The sequence below is a fragment of the Mobula birostris genome, chromosome 14 (assembly GCF_030028105.1).
Source record: "Mobula birostris isolate sMobBir1 chromosome 14, sMobBir1.hap1, whole genome shotgun sequence".
Lineage (NCBI taxonomy): Eukaryota > Metazoa > Chordata > Chondrichthyes > Myliobatiformes > Myliobatidae > Mobula > Mobula birostris.
In genome coordinates, this window is record NC_092383.1 from 95,990,148 (window position 1) to 96,017,691 (window position 27,544).

The 27,544-nt window shown below is 44.8% G+C and overlaps 1 protein-coding gene across 12 annotated transcripts in view; it reads right to left on the reverse strand.

The window, feature by feature from the left end:
• plxna2 (plexin A2) overlaps nucleotides 1-27,544 on the reverse strand; it is a 565,853-nt gene that overhangs the window by 320,010 nt on the left and 218,299 nt on the right. For all 12 annotated transcript variants that reach the window (XR_011889164.1, XM_072279001.1, XM_072279002.1 and 9 more), the window contains one exon: nucleotides 7,999-8,133. Coding sequence is in view for 11 of the 12 variants with exons in the window: in XM_072279001.1 (XP_072135102.1) it covers nucleotides 7,999-8,133 (135 nt within the window). In the remaining variant the exon portion in view is untranslated. The remainder of the gene's footprint in view (nucleotides 1-7,998; nucleotides 8,134-27,544) is intronic.

The window sequence follows — 27,544 nt, forward strand, 5'->3', positions numbered from 1 at the left end:
CATCTACGTTCTAAAAGCACACTCCTCTATTCTGAGACTGTATCCTCTGGTCTTAGACTCCCCCACCATAGGAAACATCCTCTCCACATCAAATCTATCAAGCCCTTTCAACATTCACCTTTCATTCTTCTGAATTCTAGTGAATACAGGCCCAGAGCCATCAAACGCTCTTCATATGACAAGCCTTTTAATCCTGGAATCATTTTCGTGAACCTCCTTTGAAACCTCTCCAATGTTAGCACATCCTTTCTTAGATAACGGGCCCAAAACTGCTCACAATACTCCAAGTGAGGCCCATTAGTGCCTGAAAAGTTTCAGAGGACACAAAGTCTGCACGTGACTAAATGGCAATTTCACAGATCCATCATCTCTGGAACCAAGTGAAATTGGAAAAGAAACTTTCTGGTTTTATTCTTACCCATTTTATAAAATAAATTGTATTTGCAGATGCTTTCAGCTGCTTTAATTTGACAGTGTAAACCACAGCATGACAGCACATCACAGATATCACACTGTGACTAAATTGACGGAGCACCCAGCGATTTCCTTGCAGAATAATGGATGCGTTCACACCTTGCTATTTTATCAGCAAATTCACTGCGACTGACCCAGCGCAAAGCCGTACTGCAAGTAATACGCAGATTCATCATCAGCTTGGCCTGCAGCAGATATTGCAAGCACAGAATTAAAGAAAATTACAATTCATTGCTCCATTGTTGATTTAATATGTTGGCTGGGTAAAGATTTAATTCAGCAACAACACAAAAATTGTTTTACTGAACCTTCCTGACATGTTATTTTTTTCTGTGAACTCCAAACCCATATAAAGCAGTTCAGCAAAGTACATTTCCCTGTAAGGTAGCTATGGTGACTTTTGGTTGTCCGTAAGACCGTAAGATATAGGTGCAAAAATTGGCCATTTGGCCCATCGAGTCTGCTGTGCCATTTCATTATGGCTGATACAATTTTCCTCTCAGCCCCAATCTTCTGCCTTCTCCTGTTATCCCTTCACGCCTTGACTAATCAAGAATCTGTCAACCTCTGTCATAAGTATACATAAAGACTTGGCTTCCACTCTTACTTGTGGCAAAGAATTCTACAGATTCACCACCGTCTGTCTAAAGAAATTCCTTCTCATCTCCATTCTAAAAGTACATCCCACTTTGCCGTGTCCTCTGGTCTTGGACTCTCCCACCATAGGCAACATCTTCTCCACATCCACTTTATCAAGGCCTTTCACCATTCGATAGGTTTCAATGAGGTCATCCCTCATTGTCGTATTTTGCAGAACAATTCTATTTTTAGTAGGCTACGTTGTGAGCGGCTTTCACTGTGGGAGAGCCAGTTCAAGTTGAAGTTCAATTGTCATTCAACCATACACATGTATACAACTAAACGAAACAGTGTTCCTCTGGAGCCAAAGTGCAAAACACAGTACATATAGTCACACACAACGCATATTGTTACAATCCAGCACATACAGTCACAAAATATTATTAGCACAAGTCTCAGAGTGGCATGGCCTGAAGATTGATGGTGCATGGGATGTTGTGTTGGAGCCACGTTTCTACAGGATATAAAACACATTAACAAAATCAACGCATAGAGGTTCTGCAGAAGCTCAAAGAATCAGACAGACCTTCAGTGGGAGATGGACCATAGACATTTCAGGTCGAGACCTTTCATCTGGACTGACAGAAGATACTTGGAGCAACAAAGAACCTGCTGGAGGAAACCAGTGGGTCAAGCAACATCGGAGGTAAATGGAATTTTCAATGCTTCAAGTTGAAACCCTGCCACAGGATTTATTCCTGCTCCCCCAGCGATGCTTCTTGACCCACTCAGTTCTTCGAGGAGATTGTTTTGTGCTCCAGATTCAAGCATCCGGAATCTCTGGGATCTCAACGACATGTATCTAATGGGTCCAGGCAGAGATTTTCAGAGACCAAACAACAAAACTCCACAGTTATTACTGGACTGAACTACCTGGTCCTTTAGTGACAAATAAAACTGTTGAAGGAACTCATTGAGTTGAGCTATACCTGAAAGGGAAGGGAAATGTCAGCATTTCAGGGCAAAGACTGCATCAGGACTGCCTGGTCCTTCAGTCAGTTACACCAATCCTGGCTGGTTCTGTATTCCATTAAATTATTAAGTTATTTCATTAAGTTATTATTAAGATATTACCCTACAACCATCAGGCTCCTGAAATGGCATGGATTCAGGAACAGCTTCCTCCCCTCTTCCATCAGATTTCCGAATGGACATTGAACCCATGAACACTCCCTCCCTACTTTTTTTTCTCTTTTGGAACTACTTATTTAATTTAACTTTTTAAATACATTCATTATTATTATATATTGCATTGTACTGCTGCCATATAGCAACAAATTTCACGAGACACGCTGGTGATATTAAACCTGATTCTGATTGCGATTCTGGACAGTTCCATTCACCTCGACTCTGAACTGATTCCACAACCTACAGGCTCATCGACAAGCCTCTACAACTCATTCAGTATTAATATTTTATTTGCACAATTTGTCTTCTTTTGCACATTGGTTATTTCTCAGACATATTATGTATAGTTTTTCAAAAATATGCTTTAATAGGAGTTTGAAGAGATTTGGCATGTTAACAAATATACTCAAAAACTTCTATGGTTGTACCATGGAGAGCCATTGAGAATGCGTCTGCCGTTGACCTATTGTGGCGATAGGCAAATTAGAATGATCTCAAGCCCTCTTTTCTGCCTGATGGCCACCCCAATCCTAGCCTTAAATATGTTCAGTCACTGAATATCATTTTATCTGATTTTCCAAGATTCACAGCATTCCAAGTAAAGGAATGTTGCCTTTTCCCCCAGTCCCTGTTCCAGTTTTGTGATGCCAGGTTCTCTCATCAGCCAGTGTGACTCTCTTCAGGACATTTAAACGCAGTGATTAACACGCAAACAATTATCTCATCTTAATGCAAATTTCTCAAAAATCGAGCCATGCAGTTGGATCACATCCAGACAGCCAGAAGCTGAAGATTACATTTAGATTTTTCTTATCAAAAAAGGTTAAATTACTCGGAACTGACACTTGAGAAATTGAGGTTTAATTAAAATATTGAAAGCTTTTCCAATTAATTTTCCTGCCAAGTTTTCCTTGATGATTTCTCCCCTCTACAGATACTACACTTGATAGAAGTGGAAGGAGGAGTAACTTTGGGAAAGAGGTACTGACACACGACAGATTTCAGCAGCACAGAAGTGGATTCTTAAGAGCGAAGGGTGTGTTGGGCTGCTTCTGAAAACTGATGACAGGACTGTGTGATTGACTTCCCATGAAAGCAGGAATCTAAATGAGTACTTCCAGATGCAGGGAGGACTTGTGCATGGCAGATGCTGTCCAGAGAATCTGGAGTGGGACGGGGAAGGGAGAGACCAGCTCTAGAAGTTCTGACAAGTTGCTCAGAGGGCCGCAGACATGGAGGAGCTGCTGGATCAGGGCGCCGAATGTAAAAGAAAATTAAACATGATTGAAGAGGTGATCATTAACCAAAACTGGAAGTTAGGAACATAAAACACATGAGATGGCGGAGGAACTCAACAGGTCAGGCAGCATCTACGAAAGGGAACGGACAGTCGATGTTTTGGGTCGGAACCCTTCATCCAGACTTAAGAAGTAGAAGGGGGTTAGTCAGTACAGGGTGACGGAGGAGGGGCTGGCACAGATGCCTGTCTAACCACGGCTTTCTGACACCAGTGCTTGGTCTGGGGATTCACAGTCGGTTGAGGGGAGCTGAGAAGTGTGTCAAAGAAACTAACTCAGCTTACACTGCTTGGGGGGAGGTTTGGTGTAATGCTGCGTGATGGGAAGGTCTGCGTTTATTTCAGGGTCTGTCTGATTAAGTCAATGGAACAGCAGCAGATATTTCTTACCACTCCCTCTGTGCCTCCTCCAAGAGGACTACAACCTTCTCATGGTTTGGAGGCTTGCGTGCCTCAATGACCCAGAGAGTTATGTTGACTGGAGTCAGGCCCTTGTGCCTTGGCTCTTGGTAGGGTCACCCATGCCTAACAGGTCAAAGGGCAGAGGCCAGACTAAGAGTGGTCCAGCAGCCCTCCTGATTCAAGGATTCAGCTCAGGGCTAACAACCCTGATTAGTCAAACAAAATAATTTTAAGTGACTTAATATTTAATTTTAATAATTTTACATTTGTTATTGTTGTAATAGTTAATGAACATTTATCCAAAAACATTCAAAACGATTGACAGGCTTGACAGTTTGATAAAGCTGGGGCATAGGGACTTTATTTTGTGAGTGGAGTTTCACTCTCACCTACCAGCACTATAAATATTAAGCTGCACTAGGCTTGCCTTTGGCTATAAGTTCAGGGCCATTAGTTTTGTGTCTTGTCTCTTGACACAGGAACTTCCTGCTGGCACAGCTTCATTTCTCCGGAGTGGGAGCGATGATGGGAGACAGGGAAGTCCAGAGGATATTAATGAGGGTGAAGAGACTCTGGTTGAAATGGGGTGCAGCCACATCTCTGCAGGAGACCTGCCAATATATTCACGAGCCTGAAGCAAGTTCACTACTATTTGATGTGAATGATTTACTAAAATAAACAGCTGCTCCAGTCATATGGTTTCAATTCAAAAAGAAATAACAAGAAAAGGTACAATGTATGTAAATATAAATAAGATTGATTCTAATCAAACTTCATTATTGGAAACACGTGGGGAACCTGCATCAGAATATGCTTCAGTTGTTGAAGCCACTCTCAATATCTTAACACAACAATAAACCTTTGGAGTAAACAGAAAACAGAATGACATAGTTTGAGTGCCAATGGATAAATATTTCTGTGATGTTTGACGCCAAACAGAGGATTCCTTACTTGGGTTGTAGGCTGGAGTGATTTAAATCAGGGAATCCCAAACTGGGGTCCACGGACCCCTGGGTTAACGGTAGGCGTCCATGGCATAAAAAAGGTTGGGAACCCCTGGTTTAGATGATGTTCAGGTGAAAGCTTGGTGAGTCATTGTGTCTGAGCTCAGGAGAGGAGACTTTCTGATTCTGCAGTGTCACTGATCTCCAGTCAGTCCTCGCCGGTGTTGGACTCGGATCAGGAGAAGAGACTGTTCCATAATGTCTGTACTGACCGTAGTACCAAATTAAACAAATCTCTTCTGCCTTCGGATAACCCATATCCCTCTATTCCCTGTTTAGGTGTCTGTCTAAGTGCTAATTAAATGTTTCCACGCCCATCCCTGGGAGCTTGTTCTAGGCACCCACCACACTGTCTGTATAAAAAACACTTGCCCCATGCATCTCCTTTCAACTTTCCCTCTCTCGCCTTAAATCTCTTCCCTCTATATTTGACAGTTCACCTTGGAGAAGAAGATCCAGACTACCTACCACGCCACACATACAAAACGCTGGAGGACCTCAGCAGGCCAGGCAGCATCAACTGCTAAAGCTGGTGTACAGCTCATTCCCTTTATTGTGCTCTGCTGTTGATAGGACTGTTCTCTTATGACCGCATAACAGGACAGGAAGGTCCCTATCTCACCACAGTATGACACCCTCACCTGGTTTACCTCACCTGCTAAAGCAGTGTACTGGGGTGTGGCACTGTCACATGCAAACAGCGACTTAGAGCCACAGATGACAGCTAAGTGTCTGGTGGAGACCAAAGAAAACATTCAAGGTGATTGTTGATACCTTCAAATTTTTTGTAGTGCCTAATTTGTTGAAGTAATGGAATCGTTTCATTTTCACGTCCAGCCGTTTCTGGCATTTCCGATCCAGAATGCTTGAAACCATGGTGAGCAAAACGGTTTTGAACTGTCTTACTGCTTATTTCTCGCCAACTATCAGTGAAAAACATCACTGTCTTTTGAGCACAAACACACACAACTGACGCCATTTTAGAACTGTCCGCTCTAAACACGGTGTACTGTCTAATGACCACACAAGTTCATGTGACGGACACTGGTTAGAAACTCTTCACCGACAATCTCCTGATCTAATTAATCAGTGTCACATGACGGACACTGGTTAGAAACTCCACACCGACAATCTCCTGATATAATTAATTGATGTCACGTGACGGCCACTGGTTAGAAACTCTTCACCGACAATCTCCTGATCTAATTAAGCGGCATAGTGTCCCAAACAAATGGAGGGAGTGGAAGTCCCAGCTATTTTCTCAATTTGTTCTTTAAGAGTTGTCCCAAATAAGCGGCTGTCCCAATTAACCGACTGCCCAATTAACAGGAATCCACTGTATATCCAAAGTGTCTCTATACAATAATCGTTCAGAAGATGCAAGAAAAATTGGAGTGGGGGTTGGCCTCTTGGCCACTTAAACCTATCCCATCATTAACTATGATCATAACTGATGTACATTAGGTCTCATTTCCTCTGTGCCAGTTCCGCCCCCCCGAACCCCCACCACATGATCACTCAACCAGCACATTAAATATTTCACATCAGCTCGTCCCCGCGACCCTTGGGTAAGAGAATTCCAGAGGTTCATCATTCAAAGTCTACTAAGGACTTGAGTGACAATCTTTAACAGGAGAAGCGTCCGCCCTATAAAAACACTTAACTCTCAGTACTGTAAGAAGATCACACTGTGGAGTACTGTAGCTGCAGTAAATCCAACTCATCAGCCTTTTGGGTGGGTCTTTTATCAATCACCTAGGCAAGAGGGAGCCACACAACTCACCCCAGTCCCTGCAGACAGATGCCGGTGACAGACAATTGTGTCACTTTCAGCAGCGATGCCCAGAGCTGGTGACAGAGCAAGCTGGCTCTGGCCGTAGGGGTACGCTGGTGGCAGGAAACCCTGGTTCTCGGTCCATTCGTGAGCGTGCAGGACATGAGGGAGCTCGGTTCTCTTCATTGACAGCACGAAGCAAACTGATAGATCGATTCCAATAGCCTCACCAGGCTAGAAGGTTTAATGAGCAGGGCAGGTCTGTGAAGCCATGCTTTCTTACATTCATCAATGTTCCTTGTTGAGCCTTGCGTCATTGGAATCACTTGGTGCAGCTGTCTTACCCCGGAACACAGAGAACAACAGCACAGTAAAGGGCCTCCATTTTCCTTTCATCCATGTGCTGGCTTAAGAATCCCTTAAATGTCCTTATCAGCACCCCTGGCAGAGCGTTCCACCACTTTATGAAACCTCCTCAGCAGCTGCCCCCTCTCACATAAAGTCACAGCCTCATCTCAGCTCTCACAAAACCCCTATTTTACCCCGAGAAACACGTTATCAAATGATCTCACTACTGGCCAGTAGTAACACGGGGTCTTCTAGCATCTGGAAGCAGACACTTAGTGGTAGACTGCCCAATGTTCCATTGCTCACTGCAAGTGGAGATACTGGGCCGTGCCAGTGGCTAAGGCCCACTGGCTCACTGGTTCCATTTAACATCAGAGAATGTATACAGTATGCAACCTGAAATTCTTACTCTTCACAGACAGAAAAATGTTAGAAACCAAAACCCCCATCCCCCCTCCCACACACAAGCAGCAAAAGCATCTACCTCCCCCCCCCCCCAGTTGTTCCAGCAGGAAGTATCAGCAGCCCCCCAAGCCACCTTTAGGCAAGCAATAGCAAAGTCCCCAAAGAGACGGTGATCCTATCCATCAAAAACTAGTCCATAACCTAGCACTTCGAAATGCCACTGCACTCTCTCTCTCTCTCTGACTGACGAGGGAGCGAGAGGCATCATCTACAAACTGGAAGTCTATTTCGTTTGCACAGTTGAGTCACAACTGCAAACCCATATCCATGGCAATCAGACTAAGTAACGTCCCACTTTGTTCTGCAGTACTTTGTTAGATGTTCTCCATCACTCTTTTGTGAAGGCCCCTGCACAGATCCGTATATGTTTGATCAATACCTGGCAGCGTGTGCATAATTAGCATTAGCAAAAACAAATCTGTAGGGAGATGGTGGTCCAGGTGATCCCAACAATGCCGGTCACTTACCTGCCGTTCAGACATGACGTACAAGTACTGCAGGTCTGTGGAGAAGCCCATGTCCCTGAGAATCGCACTGCCGTCTGCCATCACCTGCACCGTCTCGTAGTGAGAATCTCCCTGAAACGGGCCATCCACGCGAACCTGGAGCAAAGGAAAATGGGAGTAAATGTGACGTGAATGTTCACTCTGTGACATCAAACAACTCCCGTCAGCACTCTCAAATTCACATTGTGATTAACGTTCTAACCTGACATTTGTGAAAATTTCTCCAAGTAAACTGCTTCGCCTTTGACTTAAAAAAACTACAGAGCTGTGGATGCAACTCAGCACGTCACTGCAATGGGCCTCCTCAAATGGACTCTTGTCTACACTTGCTATCTCGGGAAAGGAGTTAACGCAATGAAGGATGCCTCCTGCCCTGGTCGTTCTCCCCTCGCCCCTCTCCTTATCACATCTGTCTCCACCAGCAGCCCTGTCTGGAGGCTCTTTGATCGGCCTTGGTTTCAGCTGGTGCTCCAAACCTTTCCCAGCCATTCCTTCCTCTGCTCAGTCCCACTCGCCTTCCCCTGAGGTGAGCTCCTCCTGAGTAAAGAGGCAGCAAATACTCGTCTCCTGGGACAGATTCACCCCCTGGGCTGGAATCCATTCCTGGTTCAGGGATGTAACCTGGAAGAGCGGCCAGAGGAAGGAGATGAATCGGGATTCAACTCCCATTCATTGAGAATGTACTGCACTTTCTCAGTAACTGCAACACTCCATTCTGCACTCTGTTACTGCTTTCACCAATACACTAAGGGGTGGCAGGGTTCAAAGTTCAAAGTAGATGTTGTTATCAGCATACATATAAATCACCATATACAACACTGACAACAGGAATTCTGCAGATGCTGGAAATTCAAGCAACACACATAAAAGTTGCTAGTGAACGCAGCAGGCCAGGCAGCATCTCTAGGAAGAGGCGCAGTCGACGTTTCAGGCCGAGACCCTTCGTCAGGACTAACTGAAGGAAGAGTGAGTAAGGGATTTGAAAGTTGGAGGGGGAGGGGGAGATCCAAAATGATAGGAGAAGACAGGAGGGGGAGGGATGGAGCCAAGAGCTGGACAGGTGATAGGCAAAAGGGATAAGAGAGGATCATGGGATAGGAGGTTCGGGAAGAATGACAAGGGCGGGGGGACCCAGAGGATGGGCAAGGGATATATTCAGAGGGATAGAGGGAGAAAAAGGAGAGTGAGAGAAAGAATGTGTGTATAAAAATAAGTAACAGATGGGGTACGAGGGGGAGGTGGGGCATCAGCGGAAGTTAGAGAAGTCAATGTTCATGCCATCAGGTTGGAGGCTACCCAGACGGAATATAAGGTGTTGTTCCTCCAACCTGAGTGTGGCTTCATCTTCACAGTAGAGGAGGCCGTGGATAGAGATGTCAGAATGGGAATGGGATGTGGAATTAAAATTATACAACACTGAGATTTTTTTTCCTGCAGGCATACTCAGCAAATCTAGAGAATAGTAACTATAACAGGATCAATGAAAGATCAACCAGAGTGCAGGAGACTGCAAACTCTGCAAATGCAAATATGAATAAATAGCAATAAGTAATGAAAACATGAGACAATGAGATGAAAAGTCCTTAAAGTGAGATCATTGGTTGTGGGAACATCTCAATGGATGGGCAGGTGAGTGGTTATCCCCTTTTGTTCAAGAGCCTGATGGTTGAGGGGTAGTAACTGTTCTTGAACCTGGTGGTGCAAGTCCTGAGGGTCTTGTACCTTCTACCTGATGGCAGTAGCGGGAAAAGAGTATGGCCTCGGGGGTGTGAGGGGAGGGTTCAGTGAGAATCTTTGATGATAGATGCTGCTTTCCCATGACAGTGTTTCATGTAGATGTGCTCAATGGTTAGGAGTGCTTTACCTGTGATATACTGGGCTGAATCCTCTATCTTTGATAATATTTTCCATCCATCGCCAGAGGTGGTAGATATACAACTCTACCTAAGGAGGTGTATGGCACTCCTTCCCTCCGCTAGCCTGCAGGTCACCTGTCTTGTGAAGACACTGCCCAGAAGGCGGCAACGGCAAACCACTTCCGTAGAAGAAATTTGCCAAGAACAATCATGGTCATGGAAAGACCGTGATCGGCCACATCATATGTCACAGCACATAATGAGCAAATGAACTGCGTAATAAATCGATCTGTTTGGATGACATGCAAAACAGTTTTTCTCTGTACATTGGTATATGTGAGAATATTGAACCTATTCATTCATTTACCAATAAGACTGATATTGCAACAATCTCTTCAGGACCTCAGAATTAACCTTCAGAACCTCTTGGGAGAAATGCAATCTCGGTACGGGAGCGAGTGTGAAAAGGGGGAGAGGGGGAGAGAGGGAGAGGGGGAGAGAGAGGGAGTGAGACAGAGAGAGAGAGATAAAGTAAGAGAGTAAGAGAGTACAAAGGAGGAAAGGAAGAATAAAGAGCAAGTCTCTGAGGGAGGTGGCTTAATCTCTAAGTCCGAGACAGAGATAATAAAGGCAGGGTTAGGATCAGTGGCGGGCGTAGAGAAAAGGCTATCACTGGGGAGAAGACGGAATGTAATCATTCTATTGAACCCTGTAGACATTCTGCTGCCACTCGAGGGTCTTGAGTTTGATTAACACCAGGTATAAATGAAATAAAATTAAATACAAGCGATATTAAAAATGTGGCAACCATCAACATGGGAATCATTTAACTCAGTAGAACCTTTATTAGTATCAAAAGTTCAACAAGAAATTTCAACCAATTTCATAAGCATCTTCAATTAAAATCTTATTTCATGAAATTGAGATCTTTTATTGCTTTAGCAATTGAACAAAGCACAGAACAACCTCGGTGAAGGAACCTTCTGGGGAGGGTGCACCATAGACAGACTGTGGACACGGTGTGCATGACAGACTGGGCCTTGCACACACGATACCCTTCTGTTGCTCAGAGTGTGCGAGGCAAGTCTGGGGAGAGAGTCTCCAAAGGGCAATGCAGTAATCTAGTCTATTTAATGTAAGGGTATGAATTAGTTTCTCAGCATCATTACAAGACAGAAACAGGCGTACGTGTGCAATGTTTCTAAGCGTAGAAATGCTTCTTTGGTCACTTTCTTTATGTGGCATTTAAACTTCAAATCTGAAATAAGGATGACTGCCAGGTTTGTTACTTCTGATTTTACAAGGGGAACGAAGATCCCAAGTTTATTAAGAAGTTTATTGCTTTTGGCTTTGCAACCAAACAAAAGTATTTCAGTTTTATCGTTGCTCAGTTTTAGGAAATTATTGCTCATCCATACCGGAAGTCAGAGAAAATGGGGTGTTTCATCATCAGGCTCAACCGCGATATATATGGCTCCAGCCCCCTCTACTTTCCAACCTCCCTGAGCACCGATATCCCTACTCACCATCCCTTGTTCCTGATCACACAATATGAGCCTAACTCCCTGACCCACTCCTGGGCTAAGCACATTATCTTGCCTCCCTGGGCATCAGCTAAAACCCCACTATCAATTTCAGGCTTCATGTCCTCCACCCTCATCCTCACCCTCTCCCCAACCCACCCATGGATCCCTCTCCCTTCCCACACCCCCACCTCTAAAATGTTCCTGGAGTCCCTGGCTCACTCACACCTGGTAAAGGCTTGGTCTTTGTTCAGGAAAGGGGATGTAGTCACATCCAATGGCTTGGGCTTGAAGTGTTGGCGATTGTCCCAAGTTCCTGACACATAACACAGTGCCTGATTAATACATCCCCACTGGCAAGGGGAAACTGGGCAGCTTTTCCTCACTAATGCTCCCCAGCCTTACAAGCGATGTGCCGTTCTCTGACCCCGGCCACCCAGATCCTTTGAGCCCCTGTCCCTTCTTCCTCTCAAATGAGGTGCTCCATAATCACATCACTCACACAGAATAACTTCTGTAAATTAAGAACACAGAGATAGAACACCGAGGGCTGTTAATGGAAGGTTGGTCCACTGTTCACTAAACTGTTTCATGCATAATCAGTCACTCAAAAGCTGGAAAATCAACATCAGAGAAGATACTTCATACTTTATTGTCACCAAACAATTGGTACTAGAACGTACAATCATCACAGCGATATCTGATTCTGCGCTTCACACTCCCTGGATTACAAATATTAAATATTAAAAATAGTTAAAATTAGTAAATATTAAAAATTTAAATTATAAATCATAAATAGAAAATAGAAAAATGGGAAGTAAGGTAGTGCAAAAAAAACCGAGAGGCAGGTCCGGATATTTGGAGGGTACGGCCCAGATCCGGGTCAGGATCCGTTCAGCAGTCTTATCACAGTTGGAAAGAAGCTGTTCCCAAATCTGGCCGTATGAGTCTTCAAGCTCCTGAGCCTTCTCCCTGAGGGAAGAGGGACGAAAAGTGTGTTGGCTGGGTGGGTCGTGTCCTTGATTATCCTGGCAGCACTGCTCCGACAGCGTGCGGTGTAAAGTGAGTCCACGGACGGAAGATTGGTTTGTGTGATGTGCTGCGCCGTGTTCACAATCTTCTGCAGCTTCTTTCGGTCTTGGACAGGACAACTCCCATACCAGGTTGTGATGCACCCTAGAAGAACGCTTTCTACGGTGCATCTATAAAAATTAGTGAGGGTTTTAGGGGACAGGCCAAATTTCTTTAGTTTTCTCAGGAAGTAAAGGCGCTGGTGGGCCTTCTTGGCAGTGAACTCTGCTTGGTTGGACCAAGTCAGGTCATTTGTGATATTGACCCCAAGGAACTTAAAGCTTTTGACCTTAAGATATGGTTTCTGACCAATGCGTGATTATGCCTGGAGAGCTCAGTGAGCATCTGATTCAGAATCAGAATGGGGTTTAATATCTCTGGCATTTTACCTGTGAGGGGGTTGTCTACCCTCATCCACCTCTTGTCAGCAGTGTACATTCCACCTCTGATCAATGTCAGAGCTGAGCACTGTGATCAGCAATCACAAAACAGTGCACAGGGGTTCCTTCCCTAATATTGTGGGAGATTTCAACCAGGCCAGCTTGAGGAGGTTTCTGAACAACTATCACCAACATATCACCTGTAGAACCAGAGGTTAACGGCTGTTAGACTACCATCACCTCCAAGAGGACCACAACCTTGTCGTAGGTTTGAAGGCTTGCATGCCTCAATGGTCCAAAGCGCTACGTTGGCTGGAATCAGGGCTTTATGCTTTGGCTCTTCGTAGGGTCACCCATGCCAAACAGGTCAAAGAGTAGAGTCCAGATGAAGAGTGGTCCACTAGTCCTCCAGGTTCAGGAGTTCAGCTCAGGGTTAACAACTCTGACTGGTAAATTATTACAGAAACAGCAATGAAGAATCCTTCTACATCTGAGTGTGACGGTGTTCCTGCTGGGACTTGCATGGATGACAGTGGTGAAAACCGAGCTACTGACTCGATAAAGGAAGGCCTGAACACAGCCAGAGATGAAGGGCCTTCACTGCAGCCTTAAATGCCAGCAGCGTAACAACCAGTAACTAATTGTACCACTATCAAGAATGCTTATTGCTTTATGAAAAATTTGAGGAATAGGCAATTAATTCTATAATTCGTTGAAAGTAGTATCACAGGTCGACAGGGTCGTAAAGAAAGCTTTTGGCACATAGGCTTTCATAAGGTTGAAAGAGTACAGAGAAAATTTACAAGGATTTTGCCGGGTCTGGAGGACCTGAGTTATAAGGAAAGACTGAATAGGTTAGGACTTTGTTCCTTAGAAGTTAGACTGAGAGGAAATTTGACCGAGGTGTACAGAACTCTGAGGGAGATGGATGGGGTAAATGTTCTTTCTACTGAGGTTGGGTGGGACTACAACCAAAGGTCATGGGTTCAGGTTGAAAGCTGAAAAGTTTAAGGGGAACTTGAGGAGAAACTTCTTCACTCAGAGCGTCATGAGAGAGTGGAAAGAGCTGCCAGCACAAGGTGGTATACACGGGCTCGATTTCAATGTTTAAGCAATGTTTAGATAGGTACATGGATGATAGTGATATGGCGGGCTATGGGAGTAGGTAGTTTAAAAGGATTCTGCATGGACTAGATGGGCCGAAGGGCCTGTTTCTGAACTGTACTTTTCTATGATACGAATGCCTATTCCTCAACTTTACCATAGCTTGCTGCTGGTCAGAGTCCATTGGTTTCATATGTACCCCTTGCAAGTGAAACAGATGCCCTCCTGATTAGACAAGAGGCTTTTCTCTGGGGCTGTACACGGCCTTGATCCTAAAACTGACCGCAGTGCTGTCCAGGGTACAACGAGCTACGCATGCTGAGGAAATAGCCCAGAATGAGAGCCCTCGTTATGGGGATTAATCCGGTCATTTGAATGAACCACACAGCCTTTTGAGCAAGAGTCTGCTGCATATCCTGATAAAGACAACATGTTTTATCATAATAGATTGTGCTTATTATGTATCACAAGGTGCATATTACACTATTCATCAAATCAAGAGTCAACCTGAACGTGTTTTGTCAAAGAGATGCAATCAGTAACATTTTCTGTACATTTGTGCCGGGAATGAGATGGAGGCAAATGCCTTCCCTCTGCTGGGAATTTGGGGAGCTGGTTGTTGTTAAATACTTGCACATTAACAACCAAATCTCCCTTTGGTCAGTTAAAGTAGTTTGGCAGCACAAGATCACAACACAATACGGCACTGTAATGCATTTACAATCACTGACGGCTTGAACAAGCTTCAAGTGGGACACTTCAATCAAACTATCACCCATTTAGAGGGTTCAAAATTAGAACCAGCAAACTAAAATAATTACACAATAATTTCAAAATTTAAATCAATCATTGCACCTCTTTCAGTAATCACCTCAGAGTTTTTAGCTGATCTGATGAATATTTCCAGAGTATCCAAGAATAATCACCGGCTCTAAAGGATTACTCTTTCTATTTTTAATCAAATTAGCTACAGAACTTTATCTTTCTTTTGTTAATATACTCTCAGGAGCCTCTTGTGCTGAGAAACAGCATCACCTGATACTGCACAGTCAGCGTAAGGTTTGACTCTCAACGTCAAATCCAGATCCCCACTGCCTCAAAAGGTGCAACTATCTTTCTGGATGTAATTCAACTGAAGAATAAAATGCGACATGTGAATACTTCATCGCCGCAGCTCTGCCAACCCCACTCTTCACCGTAAGTTGATTTATCAGACTGACAGTGAGGAGCAAGATACAGTCATAGCCATTAGTGCTACGCTGCAAATGGAGCTGTTGGCATGGACAGAGGGGATTGATCTGGGGGCGGACTCACTGTCAGAGACAGTGCATTACCTGACAAACAGGTGCCGCTGCAAAACAGCCAGGAGCCACACAGGCCATTTCTCAGAGATTACTGCAGACTGAACACTCTGTGCTGTATTGAAGTGGTCATGTCCTTAAGTAGGTGTCACCAGCAAAACTAGTGGATACGGCCCTTCGTCAATGACCATCACCAACAGCCAGATGCCAACTGCCCATTGCCAACTGCCCAGCAAACCATCCATTGACTACCACCCATGCCAACTGCCCAGCAAACCACCCTTTTACCACCACCCACTACAACTGCCCAGCAAACCATCTATTGACTACCACCCATGCCAACTGCCCAGAAAACCGTCCATTGACTACCACTCATGCCAACTGCCCAGAAAACCATCCATTGACTACCACCCATGCCAGCCACACAGTAAACCATCCATTGACCAGTACCCATTTCTAACCGCCAGGCAAACCGTCCATGCACACCACCTATTGCCAACTGCCCTGCAAACCATCTGTTGACCAGCACCCATCGCCAAATAACTATTGCCAATCACCCATCACTAACTGTCCTTGACAATATGATGGCAGAGCCACCCTCCTGAACTTCTGGTCTAGGTGCTTTGATGCTGCTTTTGGACGGATGCAGTAACAGTGACAGAATGGCAATATACTTTATTTCCATTGGAAATAGAACAGTACAGCATGGTACAGGCTCTTCAGCCACAATGTGGTTTTTAACCGACTCCAAGATCAAGCTAACCTTTCCATCCTGTATTGCCCTCCATTTTTCTATCATCTGTAGACCTAAGAGTTTCTTAAATGTCCTTAATGCATTTGCTTCTATCTCCACCCCAGTAGTGCATTCAATACACCCACCACTCTCTGTATAATAAAACCTACCTCTGACATCCCCTATACTTTCCTCCAATCACCTTAAAATTATGTCCCCTTGTATTAGCCTTTTCTGCCTGCAATCTACACTCCTCGTTCATGAGAAATTAGACTGCAAAGATCATTCAGAGCTGAACACAATTTTTTATCTACCTATCTATTTAGTTAGTTAGCTAATTAATGAGTTAGTTCGAGATGCAGTATGGTACCAGGCCTCTCCAGCCCAATGATGCTGCGCTGGGAAAGCATACAAACTCTTTACAGACAGTGGGGGAATCGAACCGGGCTCACTGGTGCTACGATAATGTTGCAATGACCACAATGCTACCGTGCCATTCATCCTCCTGCAAGACCTCTGTCACACAAAGTCAACCAGCTGCTTAGAGAGACCACCTTGTTCTAACGCAAGCCCACCCTGTCTCGGCTCTGAAATTTCTGCAGGCACGTACAAGTTAAAAACAAACTGATCAATAAAGCAGAAATACAAAGAAAGGATGAAGGGGCTGAGCCAACAGAACATAAAGATGGTTAAAGCTGATTCAAAGACAGAGGAAAAATCCATGGCACGCTGCTGAATCCGAGAAGAGCTGGCCTGACCTTTGCTGAAGGCAGGAATCAAAAGCACTCTGTGCAAACTTAAACAATGTTCTCAGGATGCGCAGGTTCCGCCCTCAGTAACCAGGCAGCATCAGTCTGTTTTCAATAAAGTGATTGGATTTGTGTTAGAGCCACCACGATTAATGTAAATTAAAAACGACCAAGTCCAGCTGTCAATCACTTTAGCAGCTTGTGTTAAGCTGCAGTCAGTCACAGAACTGCCAATGCACTTCAGCTGAAACCTCACACAAAACACCTGTTAACACCGTGGCCATTAGCAACTGCGTGTGTAATTGTCGTTCTGTGACCATCAGTATCCTCCATTGGCTCAATAGCACAGAAAAACACATTTGCTGCAGCAGACATCCGCACGATTTACATCTACCAAGCCCCACCCTCACAGCAGCTCCCCGCTCTTGACAGAACGCACACAAGACCATAATTCCTTGAAAGTGGCGTCACAGGTAGATGGGTTTGTAAAGAGAGGTTTTGGCACATGGGACTTCCTAATCCAGAGTATTGAGCATAGGAGTTGAAATGAGATGTTGAAGTTGTATAAGACATTGGTGAGGCTAAATTTGGAGTATTGTGTGTAGTTCAGGTCATCTACCTACAGGAAAGATGTCAATAAGATTGAAAGAGTACAAAGAATATTTACAACGATGTTGCTGAATCCTGAGGACCTGAGTTATAGGGAAAGGTTGACTAGGTTAGGACTTTTTTTCCTTGGAGTGGAGGAGAATGAGAGGAGATTTGAAAAAAATTACTAGGGGTATAGAATGGGTAAATGCAAGCAGGATTTTTTTCCCACCGAGTTTGGAAGAGACTAGAACTAGAAATCATAAGTTAAGGGCAAAAGGTGAAATATTTAAGAACATGAGGAGGACCTTCTTCACTCTGATAGTGGTGAAAGTGTAGAAGAAGCTGCCAGTGGAAGTGACACACGTGGATTCAGTTTTAATTTTTAAGACAAGTCTGGATAAGTACGCGGAAGGGAGAGGCTATGGTCCAGCTGCGAGTCGATGGGACTTGGCAGAATAATGGTTCAGCAAAGACTAGATGGGCTGATTGGCCTGCAGCGCTCTATGACCCTATGACTAATGCCAGCTTCCTGCAAGGGCATACAAGTTAGTCTTATCCAAAGAGCTGGCACACTCGCACACCGTGGGGCTGAGGTACGGAGAGCTAGGCTGACCTGTTTCTGAATCCATAATCAGTTCAGAATCCTGTAATAAGTAGCAGCATCATGTATAACAGTTCTCAGCGTGAATCATCTTGCCCCCCCCCCCAACTCTCAGCTTAGGCTCTACGTAATGATAATTGCATTGTAATCAAGAGCACACCAGGGCTTTGTGATTTAATGAAAGGAGGGAAAGAACCTCTAGTGGCAACAATGCTTTCTTCAGCTCGCTGACCGACACACTGTGCACCATCACCAGGCACTGCTCAAAAATCTTCAAAGTAAAGTTATGATCAATGTACAGATATCTTACCATATATTGCACTGAGATTCATTTGCTTGCGGGCATTTTCAGAAAAAAGGAAATGTAATCTATCAGGTACTGAAAAACTATATTACCAACGTTATTTACTGTAAGAGCCCACTTAGTCACGTTCAGTAATGAGCCATGTTTACAAGAGGAGTGGACCAACACTGAGGGATCAGTGGAACTGAAAGAGTTTAGGCATCATTAAGGAGTATTTATGCCAAAACCTTCATCATCTCAGTGGGGAAAGAGCTATCAGAGGAGAACATTGCAAGCCTGGTCAATGTGGGGTTGTTCAATGGGTTCCACCAAGTCAGACTTGACCAGTTGAGGTAAACTGTGACTACTCCAAAGCTATGAGATCTGATGCTGCTCTTGAATGTAAACATAGAGTCATATTAAGCACGGAAACTAGCCCTTCAATCCAAGTCGTCCATGACAACCATAGCACCTATCTGAGCTAGGCCCATTTGTCTGTGTTTAGCCTTTATTTCTCCAAACTTTTCCTGTCTGTGTACCTGTCCAAATTTCTGTTAAGCATTGCAATAGGCCCCATGTTTAATAATACACACCACTATCTGTGTGAAAAATTTGCCCTCCCTCCTGTTCCCCTCTCATCTTCAACCTTGGTTTAGACTCTCCTCCCTTGGGAAGAAGACTGAGACCACTACCATTTCTATTTACTCATTGAGATACAGTGCGGAACAGGCCCTCCCAGCCCTTCGAGTCCCTCCACTCAACAATCCCCCAATTTAACCCGAGCCTAATCACGGGACAATGTAGAATGACCAATTAACCCTCCAAATGGTACGTTTTTGGACTATGGGAGGAAACTGGAGCACCCGGAGGAAACCCACGCGGTCACGGGGAGAATGTACAAAGCCCTTACATGCAGTGGCAGGAATTGAGCACAATTGCTGGTACTGTAAAGAGTTGTGCTAACTGCTACACTACCGTGATCCTTTAACCAGTCAGCCTTCTGCCTCCTTCGCTCCAGAAAAAACAGATATAATGCGAGACTAACTGTGGCCAAACAAGGAGTGAAATCTAATGCTTTCCGCACACTAAAACTCCCAATTTACCGGTTTCTGTTTGAAAACATAAGAACCCAAAGAAGAAGTAGGCCACTTATCCTCTGAAGCCAATCCCACCATTCAACCATTCAACAAGATCTTGTTCATTATCAATGACTGTCTTAAACATACACACTGGCTGAACTTCTGCCATCTCTTGCAGAGAGAACTCCGAAGGTCTCCAGCCTGATTCTGAGCCCCAGACTCTGGTTTCCAGGGAAGTATTATCCCTGCAGTTCAGTCATTGGCTTTAGAAAGAACTGCACAGCTGTGAAACGTCCAGCCACCAGTGCCAGCTTTTAAGCTGATCGAGATCAACCTTACAACCCTGTGTCATAGTTTAAAGAGACATTTGGGTTCATTCTTACAGAGGGAAATTCAGAATCAATCAGGTTCAGCATCCTCAGCATATGCCGTTAAATTTGTTAACTTTGTGGCAGCAGTACATTAAAATACATGATAATAGAGAGAAAAGAACTGAATCACAGATATACTTTACATATATTAAACAGTTAAATAGTGAAATAAAGGCATCCGTTAGTCTTGCGAGACCATGGATCTGCGCCTGGAAAGTCTTCACTCTTGGGCAAGGTTGTATGAAAGACCAGCAGTTGGCTATGCTGCAAGTCTCCCCTCTCCACGACACAAATGTTGTCCAAGAAAAGGGCATTAGGACCCATACAGCTTGGCACCAGTGTCGTCGCAGAGCAATGTGTGGTTAAGTGCCTTGCTCAAGGACACAACACTTTCCCTCGGCTGGGGCTCGAACTCACGACCTTCAGGTCGCTAGTCCAATGCCTTAACCACTTGGCCACGTGCCTATGTAGTGCAAAAACAGAAATAAAAAAGTAGTGAGGTAGTATTCATGGGTTCAATGTTCATTCAGAAATCTGATGGCAGAGGGGAAGAAGCTGTTCTTGAATCACTGAGTGTGTGCCTTCCGGCTTCTGTACCTCCTTCCTGATGGTAGCAATGAGAAGAGGGCATGCCCTGGGTGCTGGTAGTCGTTAATGATGGATGTCACTTTTCTGAGGCACCACTCCTTGAAGATGTTCTGGATACTACGGAGGCTGGTACCCACGATGGAGCTGACTGAGTTTACAACTCTCTGCAGCTTATTTCAATCCTGTGTAGTAGCTCTCTCCAACCCTTCCCATACCAGATGAAATTGATAGTCAGACAGGCAGACAGACATATTTTATTGATCCCGAGGGAAATTGGGTTTTGTTACAGCTGCACCAACCAAGAATAGAGCATAAATATACCGATACAAAAACCACAAACAATCAAACAACAATATACAAACTATGCCAGATGGAAATAAGTCCAGGACCAGCCTATTGGCTCAGGGTGTCTGACCCTCCACAGGAGGAGCTGCAAAGTTCGATGGCCACAGGCAGGAACAACCTCCCATGACACCCAGTGTTGTATCTCGGTGGAATATGGCCGGAGTCCAACAGCAAGAAGTTCAATATCCGGGCTACAGACACGTTCCTCGATCGTAATATGACCAGGATTACACCATCCGTTGTTAACCAGAACAGTAAGCCCCCAACTCGTTTACACGTACTGCTCTCAGTGCACTTCTGGTCAGCCCGAACGGTCTGGAAGCCCTCCATGGAAAGGTTTTGGTCGGGTATGTCCTCGTGCAGCCATTGATATTGATGCATTGATATGTCCGGTTTTACAGACTCTACACACCCTGAGAAGTTAATTATTTGATGCAGTTGTACTGTCACTTCCTCTGAATACGAGAAATTTGCCAGGACTTGAAGGTTTGAGTTATAGGGAGAGCTTGCACAGAACTTTATTCCTGGGAAAGTAGAAGAATGAGAGGTGACCTTAGAGTGGTGTATTAAATCATGAGGGGCTGAGATAGAGGGAATGAATCAGAATCTGGTTTATTATCACTGACATAAGTTATGAAATTTGTTGTTTTGTAGTAGCAGGAATGTGCAGAAGATTAAAAATAAGCTGCTATAAGCTCAAAGTAAATTTATTATCAAAGTATATTTAAGTCCAGCATATACTACTGAGATTCACAGTAGAACAGAGAAACACAACAGAATCAATAGAAACTACACACAAAGATTGACTAACAACCAATGTGCAGAAGGAGCCAAATTGTGTAAACACAAAAAACAAATAATGACATGAATAAATAAATAAAACTGAATATTTCAGGTTACGCCATCTTCTGCAGTCTATTTCTCAATTACAGTCTTTCTCTCAGGATAAGGGAATCAAAAGCTAGACGGTATGGTTTAGGTTGAGGGATGAGAGATTTAACAGGGGACTCGAGGGGGCAATGCTTTCATCCAGAGGATGGTCCATATATGAAACGAGATGCCCGATGATGTGGTTGTGTTAGGGACTTTAACAATATTTAAAACAATTTGTACAAGTACTTTGATAGGGAAGGTTTAGAGTGATATGGGGCAAATGCAGGGAAATGGGACTAGATTAGTTGGGCATCTGGGTCAGCAGGAAGCACTTGGGCCAAAGGGCTGATTTCATGTTGTATGACTTTATGATTGTGACAGTTCCTGAGTATATGGTCTCCAGTTCTCCCAACCATTGGCCCTATGATTGTGACTGTTCCTGTGTGTAGGGTCTCCAGTTCCCCCAACCATTGACTCTATGACTGTGACCACTCCTCTCACTCTGCTGATACACACTGAGCTGGCGATTTCCCTTGTAGTACAGGTGCTGCTCCTGTGGTGGAGATCCTTAACTTGGCATTAAGACAGGGTGGATGGGGAGTTCAGCTGACTCAGCATGGGAGGATCTGCTGATTCAGCACATTCATAGGATGGTTCACATCAGGGTGCACAGAAGTGAGTGATGTGATGCACCACCCTGCCCCAGACAGCTACATTACAGGAGAACTCTGGGCGAGTGTTACATTGTCAAGCCCCATTTCCCTCTAACGCTGAACCGACCAGGGGTTCCATAGCCTGTCATGCAGTTATAATCAGAGATAGAGCTATCACTAACTATAATTAGAGACAGAGCGATATCACTAACTATAATCAGAGATAGAGCAATATCACTAACTATAATCAGAGATAGAGTGATATCACTAACTATAATCAGAAACAGAGCGATATTGCTAATCATAATCAGAGACAGAGCGATATCACTAACATAATCAGAGATAGAACAATATCACTAACATAATCAGGAGGCTGTGGAGGGTTGTCAACCTCAACCAGCTCCAATCCTCCCCACCATTCTTCAAGAACAGCCATCACTAAGGACACAGCATCCAGAACATGCCCTCTTCTCGTTGCCACCATCAAGGAGATGGTGCGGGAGCCTGAAGACTCAACAACTCAGAAACAGCTTCTCCCCTTCCGCCATCATATTTCTGAACGGTCCAACAACCCATGAACAGCGCCACCCTATTCCTTTTGCACCATTTATTTATTTTTGAAATTTGTAAGTCTGTTAATGTCTTACACTGTACTGCTGCTGCAAAACAAGAAATTTCACACCACATGTCTGTGATAGTAAACCCTGGCGTGGATTGTAGAGCGTTCTGGCTTTGATTAGACACCGAGTCTGTGATTACCTCCCAAACAGATCACCACAGATCACAATGATGTGTTACTGTCTCAGTGGAAATGAAGGCCCTCCTCCAGCGTTTGACCAAGCAGACTCAAACTGGCCTAAAGTGCAATCCATTAAGTTGAAGGAGTGTCACAGTGATGCACTTAGTCAGCCCAGATCCAATTTAGTGGTTTTAACACCCAGGAGTTAAATTATAGTCAGGGCTCTAGATTCTGGCTGATAGCTACATGAAAGAAAGTTTATGAGCTAGTATATCTAATGAGAAACACTCCAAAACTCCCAGCGACTACCTTTTGGTCTCACTAATCAAATACCATCACTCCAAGCTTCACACAATTCACTATTATCTTGAGAATGCAGACGACCCCCACACACTCAGTAACAGTAGACATAGAACCTTTGACGAATACATCAATGTCTTCTGCAGAAAACAGGATGGAGGAGGCTACTCAGCTCATTGGGTCCAATCCCCCACTCAGCACAGTGACGTCTATATCCCGCTCCTGCCTTCTCCCCATATCCCTGCATGTCCTCTCGACATTGTTAAGACCTGACTGCTTGTAACATTTTGATCTCCCTTCTGTGGTGGAGAATTGAACAGTGTCATCAAAATCAGGTTTAATCACACCAGCATATGTAGTGAAATTTGTTCACTTTGAGGCAGCAGTGCTATGCAATACATAATAATAGAAGGAAAAAAACTGAATTACAGCGTGAATATATATAAAAATTTCAATTAGTGCAAAAAAAGGCAATAAAAAGTAGTGAGGTAGTGTTCATGGGTTCAATGTTCATTCTGAAATCTGAAGGCAGAGGGGAAGAAGCTGTTCCTGAATCATTGAGTGTGTGTTTTCAGGCTCCTGTACCTCCTTCCTGATGGGAGCAATGGGAACAGGTTTCTGCAGGATTCCCTCTGTCGTGTATGGTTGTTGCAGCAGTGCACCACAAGACAGGGGAATGACCCGGAGGACATTATAGCAAAGAAAGAGCCCGCTTAGTGCAAAAGGTAGGAAGGTTACAGTAGTGTTGGCAAGTTCACTGACAGTTCAGAAATGTGAGGGCAGCAGGAACGAAACAGCCAGCAACACAGAAAATAAGCACCCTCGAACACCATCGTTCCACCACAACAGGCAAGATCTCCTGCAGGTCACCCATTTTAAGCCCACTCCCTGTTCCCATTCTAACATCTTGGTCCATGGCCTCCTCCACTGCAATGAAGAGGCCACTCTGAGGGTGGAGGAGCAACACTTCATATTCCATCTGGGTAGCCTGCAACCTGACGGCATAACCATCGACTTCTCTAACTTACGCTAATTTCTCCCCTCCCCCTTCACTGTTTTACAACTCTCCATTCTGGCTCCCCTCTTACCCCTTCTCTTCTCCACACCTCTCTCGGGTGCCCCTCCTTCTTTTCTTTCTCCCATGGTCCACTCTCCTCCCCAATCAGATCCTTCCTCTCCAGCCCTTGTCCTTTTCCACCTATCACCTCCAGCTTCTCACGTCATTCCTCCTCTCCTACCCACCCACCCACCTTCCCCCTTTACCTGGTCTCACCCAACACCTGCCAGCTTGTACTCCTTCCCCTGCACCCCGCCCCCACCTTCTTATTCTGGTTTCTCACCCTTTCCTTTCCAGTCCTGATGAAGGGTCGTGGCCCAAAATGTCAACTGTTTATTCCTCTCTATAGATGCAGATTGACCGTAGAGTTAATTCAAGTCAAGTCAAGTCACTTTTTATTGTCATTTCAACCCTAACTGCTGGTACAGTACACAGTAAAAACGAGACAACGTTTTTCAGGACCATGGTGCTGAAAAACTACGCTGAACTACGTAAAACAACACAAAAACTACACTAGTCTACAGACCTACCCAGGACTGCATAAAGTACACAGAACAGTGCAGGCATTACAATAAATAATAAACAAGACAATAGGCACAGCAGAGGGCAGTAGGTTGGTAGTCCGATGGCTTGGGGGAAAATTGTTACATAAATAAACAGCTGAATGTCCGGGATTCCGTCCGTTTCTGTACTCCTGCCGAGTATTTCGTTGGAGTCGGATGTTGTCCAATTTAATGTCCATTGGAGAGCAGAATGGACGGGAGACCCGGCCGGCTAGGGCTTGCTTTTTTCCTGGCACGGACTCCTGCCCGTTCGCTTCGCTTCCACTTCCTCGCACACCGCTTACGACATCCCCACCTCCGGCCACCGGCATCGGGCGACTCTGAGGACTGCGGGCCTGATTCTCTCAGCAAGCCGAGGTCGTGCAATTTAACCAGCAGATCTTCGTGAAGGTTTGTTTTTGGGCGATCTCTGTATTGTAGCAGTATCTGGCGATGGTAGATAGTCGCTCTGTTATCCATTGCCCTAAACTCTAATTGTGCCTTAAAATTAAATTTAAAAACTAAATTAAAGTAGCACCAGATCCAAAAGGCCGCTGTTGCCGTGCCGCACTACCTTGATGTCCAACATCTGCAGGATCTCTTGTGTTATAGAAAATATTCCTCCTTATTAAAATATTCTGCAGAGACCAGACTAAAGAGAAGGCAATAATTTTTTTGACAATACCACAACAGTAATGATCAATTTTGATGAAGTAATTTGCATTACTCTCAGGCTTAATGCTCAGCTCCTCAGTGCGGTTGGCCCACCTAACCCTCCTTTCCTTTCTTATTGTTCCTCTCCATGGCTTGTGGCACATCGGGCAATAACTTTGCCGTTCCTTTAGTATTTCTGTCTGTTTCTTACGAGGCCGAGTTGCTAGCTCGATGCTCAACGCAGCCTGGATGGAAAGCATGCAAGGAGCCAGCCGGATTCGAACCTGGGACCACACACCTCGAAGTCCAGTGCGGACACCACTACACCACTGGCCGTCTCTCCCTCATACTCACCACTAACTTCAGAAGGACATGTGCCCTCTGCAGCCTTGTAAACCTGGACCAGTCAGGCCAGGCAGAAATCACCCCTGCTCAGCTCTGAAACAGTTGTTAACTTCTGTTCTATCAGATGCACCAAAGTGACTGTGTGTGACATTGTTAACCAGATCCCATTACCTACGGGTGTTTGAGTTAATCACCTTATATAATCACGTTGCAGGAGCTGGAGGTTAAAGTCTCTGTAGTGGTGTGAAGCAGAGGACAGACCCTTGTGATGTAATCTGCATTTACCTTCCTGCCACCGAGCATCGCCATTCTATTAGCTTCTCTGTTGCTAGGCAACAATAAAAGGATAGTGGAGTGCCACAAAATGCGGAGCAAAGCAGCAAGCCCTGTGCCCTCCAGACTGAATTACCAGAGTAAAGTGATTTCCTGGCACAGAAATAGTGAATTATCCAACAATTAAGCAATTTATGTGAAGAAGGGAGGTTTGTAAACCGGAGGGACTATCAAGGTAATGAAATGGAGAATGGGTTAGAGAGCAGGGTGACATCTCCCCGGGAAGTTCCCACTCACTCTCTGCTCCTGAACCTTTCTCCTGACCAGAACTATCTATCACAGGGCAGTACATAATACAGTCAGGAATCAGGACTCCGGCCCCCACCCACAAACCAACGCAGGACAATGGAACATGAAGAGATGAGCAGCTCACCTCTGGGCTCTGATGGGGGTGGGGTGGGGAGGGCTCCACCCCAGGCTCCGAATCATCCCACAGCTCTGCGGTCAGTGCAGGCCACTAATCTACGTTCGATGCACCACAACGTCACCAGAGTACAGAAGGTGCTTTGGATCCTCCTGCACCTTTGTGTACACCTGTACCTAGCGACACTTTATGGATAGACAACTTATCTATGTGAATAAGCCATCTTGTGTGTTTATATTTATTGTGTTTTTTATTATTGTGTTACTTATCCTTTTTTCGTGCTGCATCGGATCTGGAGTAACAATTACTTCGTTCTCCTTTACATTTGTGTACCAGAAATGACAATAAACAATCTTGAATCTTGAAGGCTGATTGGTTTATTTGTTTTCTTTATCATCACTGCCACGCACCATGATACAGTGAAAAACTTGTCTTGTGTATTGGTCATATAGACCGGGTCATTACACTGTATATTTGAGGTAGAACAAAGAAAAAGATTAAAGCAACACACATCAAAGCTGCTGGTGAACGCAGCAGGCCAGGCAGCATCTCTAGGAAGAGGTACAGTCGACGTTTCAGGCCGAGACCCTTCGTCAGGACTAACTGAAGGAAGAGCTAGTAAGAGATTTGAAAGTTGGACGGGGAGGGGAGATCCAAAATGATAGGAGAAGACAGGAGGGGGAGGGATGGAGCCAAGAGCTGGACAGGTGATTGGCAAAAGGGATATGAGAGGATCATGAGACGGGAGGCTCAGGGAGAAGGAAAAGGGGGAGGGGAAACCTAGAGGGTGGGCAAGGGGTATAGTCAGAGGGAGAAAAAGGAGAGAGAGAGAGAGAGAGAGGGAGAGAATGTGTGTATATAAATAAATAATGGATGGGGTATGAAGGGGAGGTGGGGCATTAGCGGAAGTTAGATTAAAGATTAAAGGTTAGCTTTATTTGTCACTTGTACCTACATTGAAAAATTCAGTGAAACACGTCATTTTCACACCAATGACCGGCACAGTCCGAGAACTGTGCTAGGGCAGCCCGCAACAGTCGCCACCCTTCCAGCACCAACATAGCACGCCCAT